At 39.4% G+C, this 12292-nt stretch overlaps 1 protein-coding gene across 1 annotated transcript in view; it reads right to left on the bottom strand.

Moving 5' to 3' along the window:
- LOC147356925 (usherin-like) overlaps positions 1-12292 on the bottom strand; it is a 170073-nt gene that overhangs the window by 17014 nt on the left and 140767 nt on the right. Inside the window, exons 9-10 of the mRNA XM_086342933.1 lie at positions 2226-2376; positions 1480-1622 (exon numbers count right to left, since the gene is read on the bottom strand). Coding sequence (XP_086199059.1) covers positions 1480-1622; positions 2226-2376 — 294 coding nt within the window. The remainder of the gene's footprint in view (positions 1-1479; positions 1623-2225; positions 2377-12292) is intronic.

The raw sequence follows: 12292 nt of genomic DNA, 5'->3' as shown, positions 1-12292 counted from the left end.
ACGGAGGAAATAAAAGTGCTGTCCCCTCTCTATCGGAACAGAATTTATCGAAACAGAAATGGTGGGTGCCAAAAAGGAGTCATTTCTCTCCTCTTCTAGTGTGGAGTTCTTTGATGTCATCACCTCTGCGGTGGGCAAATTATTTTTAGTTAACCTCCATCACATGCCATGAAGAATGCGCTAAGGATAGTAAAAATATTTTTTTCAGCTGATTTAAAAAAGAAATGTTTCTTCAGAAATCTGGTTTGGTTGTGAGCTCTCTGGTTCAGACATCTGTATACAGTTGGTGTTCATATTGTCAGTTTTGCCAGAGTGCATGTAATGTTCTCACTAAAAGAGGTGTAGGTACCTTGAGTGGTGCACTGATGCTTTTTGGACCGTGGGTGTCGTTTACTGCACTGTGCTGATAATTTACTAAATGGTACCCTTGATGTGTCCTTGTGAAGTACCCAGCCTGGATGTGTCCTTGTGAAGTACCCAGCCTGTTTCCTGGGAGTAATTACAATTTGGGAGAAATGAAGGAAGTATTATATATTATTGCTCATGTGTGTGTGTGTGTTTTTTTTAAGTAAGCATTAAGGAAGGCAGATAGTTCTGATTCTATCTCATTTAAGGTCTTATTCTCACTAAAATAATATAATTAAGGATATTGTAGACATAAAAGAATCTATCTCATATACAATTGATATTGTTTCATATACTGTGCCTTTTGAGATTAATATCCAGCCTTTTGAAAGTCACTTGGGTCCTGATTGAATATAGAGCTAGAATGGCAATTGGCCAACAGAGCAACATCTTTGAAGAAGCTTCTGATTAAAAGACTTGACAAGATTAACCCTAAAAACCTCATTGTTCAAAGATACAGTGTCCTCCTTCACTCTGTATAGCTTGATTTAATTTCTAACTTTTCTAAAAAGTTATACTTCCATATATATGCTTTTTCAAGAGGCAATTTGTATAAAACTCAATATGATAACCATGTATTTCTTTTCTCTATATAACCTAGTTAAAAAAAAAATATATATATGCAAATGTAAGTCTTCCATAAAAATCTAGAAAATTCCCTGTATTGGTTGAATAAGACAATCCCAATCTATAATGACCTCTAAGCATCCTTATGAAGTAGGGTCCATATTTCATGTTCTTCTGCAGAGAACACTTGCAATACTTGGCCATAGAATAGACAAGGATAACATTTTCCTTTCAGGACACCTAGATTTACCCTGAAGGACTGCATGGGGCCATATCATAATTTACTGTGAATTATGTCTTCCTGTCAGTAGGCCTAACTCTCCAACCCTCCAAACTCACATTTTTCTTCTTTCTGGAGACTCTGACCACCCTGGTCCTGGAAAAGATTACTGTCACTCAATATCAAGAGAATACAGGAGGCTTATTTCTTTGTTTTGGAAAAAATTAAAGACTTTAAGATGTGCTAAGGCAGAAGATATTCAGCTGTGTGTTTTTCAGACCACTTACTGTCCTCTGCGGTGATGAACGGAATCCAAGAGCTATGGGCACTGCCAAATCCATTGGAGGCAACCAACCGAAATTCATACTCTGTGTATGGTTGGAGATCTCTCACTTCATAGTTTAACGATGCAGAAGGATTGGAAAATAGCCTATATGAAGAATGAAATCCTAAAATTAGGAAGGCTGAGACATTCAAAGGAATTTTAACAAAAGTAAATTCTTATTGTAAAGAATTTTCAGGGAATGTCAATGTACCTCTCAGTTCTGCAATTTTCTGTCTTCACGTGATATCTCTTTTAAAATAAGTAGCTATTTGGCTAAGGGTTTGTATAATTCCATTTATATGAAATGGAAATTTTATTAATATGGTGTAAATTCTAGTCCTGAGACTGATGCCACATGGAACTTGTGGAATAAGTATTATAATTTTATAGCCATAATTAGGCAGCAGTTTTTGTGGGGTTCTGGTATACACTTGCTTTTGGCATATACATGTGTTCATGAAAAGGCTGAAGTAATCTTATTTTAAGCAAATAAGATAATTATTTGGCAAAGCAAATAATTATCTCCTAGGGTACTGTTTGGGTGTTTGTGTGTGTGTGTGTGTGTGTTTATTGGATCTTTTAAAAGGGGGACTTTATTTGTTGCAAATGAGAACTGACCTACCTATTGTTACAAAGTTAAGGTAAAGTGAATGAATGGCAAAACTGTATAACCCAGATGACACAAGGATGGACAAGTAGAATGCTCACTCTAGAAACCCATGGGTGGAGTGGCCAGGCCTCATCTGGAGTTGGTATCTGGGAGAGCCGGGGGCGTTGTTCCGAGCTGGTGTAGACCAGACAACCTGAAGACTGGTTGGAGTGGCAGATGAAAGCCTCGGAGGCAGCACGCCATCTGGAGCTGTCGAAAAACACAGATGAATTAGAGCAGAGAAAACTGTGGAGAACATATGCTGGATGGAATCGAAATGCTCCATATACTGGAAAAACTGTTCCTCAGGATCAACAACAATGTTAAACATGGTCCATTTAATTTAACATTTTCATTCCTGAACTACTGTACTTCCTCACTGTTCATTTCAACACAATTACATGAATATTTCCATCTTAAAAGCCAGCCCCCAAAGAGCAAGACAAATGAACACACAGCACATCCGCACCTGTACTTCTGTTCCTCTAATTGAAAACATGGAGGGGATTTAGTGAAGCAAATATTAAAATACCTTTTTAAATTTAACTCTGCTCAACAATCAAGCAGTTGAACAGTGAAGGAGTCCAGATCTTTTATTTCTCCCACTGATGTCACCATCGTCTCTTTAATCATACCATGATCACAAAGACAATCAATTTTTTTTTTTTCTGAGGAAGGTTTATTAAAAATTTTATTTTTCTACAATGAAAGCACATTTCAGTCTTTTTTTTTAAATTTTATTTTATTTTTAAACTTTACATAATTGTATTAGTTTTGCCAAATATCAAAATGAATCTGCCACAGGCATACATTTCAGTCTTAATTGTTATTTATGAAATGTAAAAACTAACCTTCTTTCTCCATGTGTTGCATACAGTCAATTGCCCCTTCTCACAGTGATGCTGCCTTTATTTAAATACGTTACAAGTTGGGACACAGACGTTTTCTAGTCTAGTTGAACCTGGCAAATTATTCCTGAATTCAGGATACCAGCTTGATAAAACCTATCAGGGAAATCCATCTGGATAGTCCTAGAAGGCCTAACAGAAATAAGTGAAGCCTATTCTATTAAAAATTAAATTAAAAAACAAACAAGACTCTGGTTATTAATTTTTCCAATAGGTGTAATTTGAATGAACCTATCATATCAGAGTGTGTTCCAAAGCTTGTCAGAAACTCTAAAGCAAATCAAGCACAGCTCAATGCCTTTAGGAAAATCACCAGACAACTCTGAGCTTATGTTTCTTGTCTTTAAAATGGGGGTAACACTTTGCCTTTTCAGGATGGTTGTGAAGATCAAAGAAATGTAAATAAATCACCTTTTTTGAGGTCCTGGTAATTATTAATTGTTAGCTATTGTTATTATTATATTGGACTAGTCTGAACTTCCCTTAGCATAATTTAAGTACCACTACAATGCAATTTTGGGGGACATTCTGATTACTGTACTATAAATTCTTAATAACCAAGGATTACTCAAAGCCATTGCTGAAGGAGGATAAGGAATCAAAATGATGAAAACAACTATCAGGGTTCATTTTTAGCTTCCATTTATACATAATCTGATATGGTGTCTGACTTTTATATACTCTCCAATGTGGGAGAGCTGGCTTATGAACTATGAAGCTAATGAATGACAGTGATGAGAATGGAAGAAGTAGAATCCATGTTTCATCAGTCTGTTGGAAGAGTTCTGAGTTCATCAATAATTCACTAATTTATTCAGTAAACACTTATTGAGCCTCTATTCTGAGCAAAGTAGTGTTCTCTGTATGGAGGGTTAACAACACTGAGTCCAACAGACATGACCCCTGACCCTATGGAACTTACGTAAACAGAGGGACCCAGTGATGAACAAACAGAAGCCACAGATCCTACCAGGTGGCACTCAGTGCTCAGGTGAAGAGTGAAAAAGGGTACGTGATGAGAAAGTCAAAAGGAGTGTGGGTTTTAGTTGGCACACAGTAATTCAGATTAGACAGGAGAGCCATAGGAAGAAAATGTCATTAGGTGACATTAGAGCAAAGACCTGAATGATATAAGTCATGAGAATGTCTGGGGGCATAGCAATCCAGGCAGACAGCAGTCATGGCAAAGGCAGCGAGGAAGGGAAAGCACAGACGGTGTGTAAGGAATAGTCAGAAAGGCCAGTGTTGCTGAATCACACTAAGGAAAAGGAGAGGAAGGGAAGCTGGAGAGAGAGGCAGCATCTAGAGCCCTTAGACCTTCCTAGGGCAAAGGAGAAAAGGAAAGATATAAGCATCTGAATGCAGAGTTCCAAAGAATAGCAAGGAGAGATAAGAAAGCCTTCCTCAGCAATCAATGCAAAGAAATAGAGGAAAACAACAGAATGGGAAAAACTAGGGATCTCTTCAAGAAAATTAGAGATACCAAGGGAACATTTCATGCAAAGATGGGCTCAATAAAAGACAGAAATGGTATGGACCTAACAGAAGCAGAAGATATTAAGCAGAGGTGGCAAGAATACACAGAAGAACTGTACAAAAAAGAGCTTCACGACCCAGATAATCATGATGGTGTGATCGCTCACCTAGAGCCAGACATCCTGGAATGTGAAGTCAAGTGGGCCTTAGAAAGCATCACTATGAACAAAGCTAGTGGAAGTGATGGAATTCCAGTTGAGCTATTTCAAATCCTAAAAGATGATGCTGTGAAAGTGCTGCACTCAATGTGCCAGCAAATTTGGAAAACTCAGCAGTGGCCACAGGACTGGAAAAGGTCCGTTTTCATTCCAATCCCAAAGAAAGGCAATGCCAAAGAATGCTCAAACTACCGCACAATTGCACTCATCTCACATGCTAGTAAAGTAATGCTCAAAATTCTCCAAGCCAGGCTTCAGCAATACGTGAACCGTGAACTTTCAGCTGTTCAAGCTGGTTTTAGAAAAGGCAGAGGAACCAGAGATCAAATTGCCAACATCCGCTTGATCGTCGAAAAAGCAAGAGAGGTCCAAAAAAAAAAAAATCTATTTCTGCTTTATTGACTATGCCAAAGCCTTTGTCTGTGTGGATCACAATAAACTGTGGAAAATTCTGAAAGAGATGGGAATACCAGACCACCTGACCTGCCTCTTGAGAAACCTATAGGCAGGTCAGGAAGCAACAGTTAGAACTGGACATGGAACAACAGACTGGTTCCAAATAGGAAAAGGAGTACATCAAGGCTGTATATTGTCACCCTGCTTATTTAACTTATATGCAAAGTACGTCATGAGAAACGCTGGGCTGGAAGAAGCACAAGCTGGAATCAAGATTGCCAGGAGAAATATCAATAACCTCAGATATGCAGATGACACCACCCTTATGGCAGAAAGTGAAGAGGAACTAAAAAGCCTGTTGATGAAAGTGAAAGAAGATAGTGAAAAAGTTGGCTTAAAGCTCAACATTCAGAAAACTAAGATCATGGCATCTGGTCCCATCACTTCATGGGAAATAGATGGGGAAACAGTGCCAGGCTTTATTTTTTGAGCTCCAAAATCACTGCAGATGGTGACTGCAGCCATGAAATTAAAAGACGCTTACTCCTTGGAAGGAAAGTTATGACCAACCTAGATAGCATATTGAAAAGCAGAGACATTACTTTGCCAACAAAGGTCCATCTAGTCAAGGCTATGGTTTTCCTGTGGTCATGTATGGCTGTGAGAGTTGGACTGTGAAGAAAGCTGAGGGCCAAAGAATCGATGCTTTTGAACTGCGGTATTGGAGAAGACTCTTGAGAGTCCCTTGGACTGCAAAGAGATCCAACCAGTCCATCCTAAAGGAGATCAGTCCTGGGTGTTCACTGGAAGGACTGATGTTGATGCTGAAACTCCAATACTTTGGCCACCTCATGTGGAGAGTTGACTCACTGGAAAAGACCCTGATGTTGGGAGGGATTGGGGGCAGGAGGAAAAGGAGACGACAGAGGATGAGATGGCTGGATGGCATCACCAACTCTAGGGACATGAGTTTGAGCAAACTCCGGGAGTTGGTGATGGACAGGGAGGCCTGGCGTGCTGTGATTCATGGGGTCGCAAAGAGTCAGACACGACTGAGCGATTGAACTGAACTAAACTGACCTGAGGGCCAAACCTTAGAAGCCACAATAAGGACTTTGGATTCCATTGTAAATAGGGTTGGGAGCTATGACAGGGTTTTTCATCAAGGAAACATCCTGATTCTAAACAAATAAAGGCCATTCTGTGCTAAGCGAGGGAGGCATGGGGGCAAGGCTGGAAGCAGGGAGGTTACCCACTGCAGTCATCCAGGGCTAGCAGATGACAGCAGATTAGGTTCAAATGCCAGCAGTCGAGGTGGCGGCATATTTTACGGATCAGTTGAGTGTGGCATGTGTTGCTGCTAGACAATAAAGGAGTGAAAGATGATGCCACATGTTTGGCCCAAGCATCCAGGTGAGTGGCACCTGAGAGGAGAAATGGGATGTGGAGGAGATTCAAGAGTTCTTTTGTCTATGCTACATTTAAGAAGTTTACTACATGACTTCAGCGCTATACCAAGAATGAATTCACAGACAGGAGTCTAGATAGGAATTGTGGATCAATGTCTATGTGGTATTTCATGGCTGAGACTTGAAATGAACAAGGGGATGAGTGCAGATAGAGCGCGTGGAGAAGAGATCTGAGCACTGAGGCTTGGGATGCACCAAAATTTTGAGAGGGGTAGGTGAACCTCTTCAATAAAGGAGATTTACTTACAGGAGGGATCAGTATGATAAGGGAGAAGTTAAGAGAAAGTGCACCCTGGGAGCCAAGTAAAGACAGCGTCTCTGAAAGGAAGGATGGATCGACTCTGTCAAATGCACTGAGTTTAAGAAAGGAAGAGACTAAGAATTAAGCTTTGCATTTGGCCAATTGGACATGACCTTGCTAAGAACATACACAGTGCAGTGGTGGGTGTGGGAGTCTGATTGGGGAAAAGTGAGACGAGAGTGAGCTGATACAATGAGCCTAGAAGACTTCTGCGGGATTGTGTTCTAAAGGGAGAAGAAAATGGGGCATCACTTAGAGAAGCTTCTGGTATCAGGGGAAGGTTTTCTAAATACTGGAAGAAGTTGCAGCATTTACGTGCTTCGTGGGATGATCCAGAAGAGACTGAGGGAGATGATAATGTAGGTGAAAGAAGAATAATCACAGAGCCAGGTCCTTATGTGTGCGTCAGAGAAAGGTGAAACAGGGTATATGCCAAGTGAGTTGAGAGCCAGTGGACATGGGCTGTGGAATAGAGCAGGGACGGCCCACCACTGTGCAGAAGTGAAGAAAGCCCCGGGCTGCAGATACAGAGATCGGTACATCTGGTGATGGGAACACAGCAGAGATCTCTTCTGATGGTGTCCATTTTCCAGTGAGCAAAATAAAAGCAAATGCATCCACCGGTGCCAAAGTATGAAGATGAACTGGGTGCTGAACAGAGGAGAAAAAATGGTACGAAGTAGTTTTTTCAGGTGTGGAAAGGGGACATACCTAGGAAATGCAATAAGATGGCTGGCTGTCCATGGCCAGATACTCAGTAACTTAACTACAAATCTTTGGCTTGAGGGACATTTGTCGCTAAAGACTTTTAAAGTGATATTTTATCTTTGAACACAGTTATAATAATGATGATTTCTTATTTGATATATATTCTTTCATTGATGTATAAAAATTCACACATATCAAAAGAGCTTGGGCATAAAATATTGTGCAGATTTCATATCATGTATAACATAAAACCACACCCTTCGTTTGGTTGTTTTTTTGTCTAATTTTTCTGTCAAGGAGTATAATATCACTGATGATCCAAATTCTGAAGAAGACAGCTCTGATAAGTCATCAGCATGAAAAAATATTAGAGTTTTAAATATTGACACCAAAACATCCTTCAAGTGTTAGGAACTGCTTCACAGTGCTGTCAAGGAATTAAAAATGCCCAGAAGATGCTCCATAATAATAATAATAATAATGTATCATGGATTCTATTTTGAGTGATAACAAGAAAATGTGCTCCATTTAATTGGTCACACTCTGATTATATAGAATCCCCAAATATTTCCTAACAAAGTGATCATCTTGAATTATTGACATAGAACTATTCATTCTACCTGCTTTCAGTAACACTGAGTGCTGGAAACCTTTTTTCTCCTCTGGTTAACCCCTTTTATCCTAGGCCTATTCCTCTGAGGGTCCTTAGCATCAAAGCAATAACTGGGAACCAGCCATAATTCCATTCCTGGTTTCTTAACACAAGAGCCGTGTATCTATCAGCTTGATATATTGTCTCCAAGATGCTATGTTGCTCAAAAAGCTTCTCTCAAGTTTAATATGACCCTCACGAGGCAAGCACTCCACAGACAACCTCCTGAATCAACACATCTTGTCCAGTAAATACTAATTCTGCACGGCAACTGGATAAAAGAGAGCTAGCCCAATCTATAAATTCAAGCAAGAGCGTTCTTAGTAAAATTTCAAATTCAACTTCTTTTGGAAGGCAAAATGTATACAGAACATGAAGCAATAAATTAAATCCCAGACTGGACTAGCCTAGTTGGTATAATCTTTTGAATGTCTGATTTTTTTAAACTTTTAAATGACGTACATGTGTAAACGCCCCCTTAAACAAACAAAATGCCCCAAACATTTGCTCCATACAGATTTATAGAACTCTTGAGGGGGAGCTCTGAAAAGCAGAACCAGAAGCTTTATTTTCACGTGGCCAGTGACTGCCAAAGCTATAGTGACCCACCCAAAGAGGAAACCTGTGGGGAGAAAACAAATTCAATGGGCTTGCAGGTGCACCAGTGTCTCAGGAGAGTCCACCGACTTGTTACCACTACAGTGTGACTTTGGGGTGTATGTGTATACATTTCAAAATGCTGGAAATACAAATTCTACATTAAGATATCAAAGAAGTCTACAGTATTTGGTATTAAATTCAAACCTGTAATAAAAGATACTGAATGCCACTCTGCACAAGGTTCTCTACTGAGAGCAGGGAAAGGCAGAATAAATAGAAAGGGAGTTTAGAGCACCAAATACTTACACAAAAGAAAGCCATAACTCAAACAGCACAGAATGTGTATAGAGCGCAAAAGAGGTGTAAGTGCTTTAGGAGCTTTAGAAGTTAGAAGTTCACAATCAAATATGCACTGGACCTTGGGTTTCAGAGGAATAGACACGGTCACGGGGCTTTGTTAGGCAGTCACGTGGACTCATTTTGTCCTCAGGCTAATCCAGGGCCCAAGACTTGCACCATCTCTGCCCACGCTCACTCCAAGCAGATGTCCTGCTTCCTAGTGGTTTCACTTGAAATCTGACTTCATCCCAGCCCAAACTACTTTCTGATTTCAAAGACTTGATTGTTGGCAGCCTCATTTAGGTCTCCCTGTTAGCATGAGGGAAACCATGGCCTTTCATCTCTATGCATCCTGGCTGCATTGCTGAATAGCCTGGCACATAGTCAAAATCCTTGGAGTACACATTTTCCTCTCATTTTCTGAAATAGCTACATATGAGCAAGGATTTTAAATTCTAGTTTCCAGAATGGAAAATTGAAGTTCAGACACATCTATTGAGTCGTTGAGTCATAAACAAATTGAAAACAGAAGGCAAGACTCCATTTCCAGTCACTAAACCATATGTCATTAAAAAAGATATTAATTATGAGGAATATGCAGATGTGCTAACAAATGGACAGTCAACCTTGAGCACAAGGATGTACAAATAGAGCAGCATTAAACAGTGACAAGTAGGTTAAAACAGATTTAATGTTCGCCAAAGAGTCTCTCATAAGAGCTAACTTTTGGAACACATACTGTGTGCCAGGCTCTTTAACACAATTATTTCTAATCCTTGGAATTACACGATGAAATTGTAGCATTATCTCTCTAAAGTATAGATAAAGCATCTGAGGCTCACAGGTTTCATATTTTATCTCAAATCACGAAACTGGTTGCTGGCAGTGTGAGGATTTAAACAGGGACTGGTTAAGTTCAAGGACAGTGCTCTTAATTTTACACCACAAAACAGCCTGTTCTCGTAGGTGATTTATAATGGAGAATAAATATTAAACACATTAAGTAAACATGAAAGAAAACCATTTACAATATTAAATAGATTAGTTTTTGTAAAGATCGGATTTACTTTCTGTCCAAGTCATATTCTTAAACAGTACTTTTCTGGTCTTCTTTATCACAGCATCTCCTTATTATCTACAAGGAACCTCATATAGAACTACTAGTATGAATCTGCTAGTTCTCAAGAATGAGTTAAAGCCAGAAATTCAGTAAAATGCAACACAGAGAGGTCTTTACATTAGTACAAGAAATAAATTTTTAAATATTATGTGTTATCTACAGGTATGCCATGGAAGTGACCACAGAATGGTCAATGCATTTTAAATTTGGAGGACAGCTAACTATCAAGTCTCACTTTCTATCAAATAAAGGATTCTTGCCTAAGACATCCCAGAAAAGTGGTATTCGGGTGTCTGTTTATTCATTACCAGTGATAGGAAAATAGTTGCCTCCTAAGTTTCCCCATTACATTATTAATCTTGTTGGTTAGCTGTTCCTGAGATAGGGAGCCTGGGTGCTCAGTCACGTCAAACTCTCTCGTGGACGGTAGCCCGCCAGTAATCCTCTATCCATGGGATTCTCCAGGCAAGAATGCTGGAGTGGGTTGCCATTTCCTCTTCTAGGGGAACTTCCTGACCCAGGGATTGAACCCACGTCTTTTGAGTGCCCTGCATTGGTAGGTGGGTGTTTTTTATTACTAGTGCCACCTGGGAAGACCCTGAGGTAGAGCTAAAAATATGTTATTTCTACAAAACTTATGGTGAATATACTCTTTTGTCTAAATCAGGACCTTCTGAGAATAAAACAGGGTACTATAAATAACCAACATGGATGCACTGAGCTGGAGCAGGCTTGAAACAGGGACAACCCTGAGCAATGGGTACACGTGGTTATTCCTGCTAATGACACTGAACTCTTTGGGACCTTGTCTGTGAGTCCCTGAGAAAAAGCTGGTATTACCATTAGGGACAGAACTTCAGGCATTTTTAACCAGTAGTCCTCTTTTCCCCATAGTACACCAAAGTAATGGTAATATAAACTATTTGAGAACAGAGATCTGTTTTTCGTTTTTGTTGGTAAACTTTAGAGCGCTTAACAAATTTTGAGAACTCAGTCTGTCTGCCCATCTGTGTGTGCTCAGTCGCGTCTGACTCTTTCAACCCCATGGACTGCAGCTCTCGGGGCTCCTTCATCCATGGAATTTTCCAGAAGGAATACTGGAGCGGGTTGCCCTTTATTGCTCACCAAAAATGATTAAAGAAAATGATTAGTTCTTGCGGAACTAAACAGTGACCCCTTTTAAAAGCATGTATTTTTCTAACTACAAAATATGTTCATGATAGAAAATTTGAAAATTACCAAACAAAGAAAATGACACTATCCATACTGATACTACCCAGAAATGACCATTTTTATACTATTGAAGATTCCTGTCTTTCTTCTTATTCCACATATAATTAAAAAGCATTATGCTCATTGTTTCTAACATGTTATTTTGTAAACTGTGCTTTATAATATATAGTGAAAATTTCCATGCCATTAAATAGTTTTAGTAACATAATGTTTCAAAATAATTGCATGTAATATTTCTACAAATGTAGAACACTCACTTAAAGCTGGTATTGATGGAGAACAACATTATTTTTGATATTATAAATAATATTCCAAGTATCCTAATAAATGCACCTTTTGTTTTGCTTTTCAGAATTATTGTGTCCATAGGGACGAATGGTACTACCATTTCAGATATAAGCTGACAAACTGCTTTTCAGAAACTTGTATTTATTTACCCCTATAGTAATGGACTGTGAAGAATGCTGAGTGCCGAAGAATTGATGCTTTTTGAACTGTGGTGTTGGAGAAGACTCTTGAGAGTCCCTTGGACTGCAAGGAGGTCCAACCAGTCCATTCTTAAGGAGATCAGCCCTGGGATTTCTTTGGAAGGACTGATGCTAAAGCTGAAACTCCAATACTTTGGCCACCTCATGCTAAGAGTTGACTCATTGGAAAAGACTCTGATGCTGGGAGGGATTGGGGGCAGGAGGAGAAGGGGACGACA

The sequence above is a fragment of the Bos grunniens genome, chromosome 16 (genome assembly GCF_055505025.1).
Source record: "Bos grunniens cultivar Pamir isolate PY7600 chromosome 16, Bosgru_T2T1.0, whole genome shotgun sequence".
NCBI lineage: Eukaryota > Metazoa > Chordata > Mammalia > Artiodactyla > Bovidae > Bos > Bos grunniens.
The sequence above is the reverse complement of the archived record's forward strand: the minus strand, read 5'-3'. Positions and strand labels throughout refer to the sequence as shown.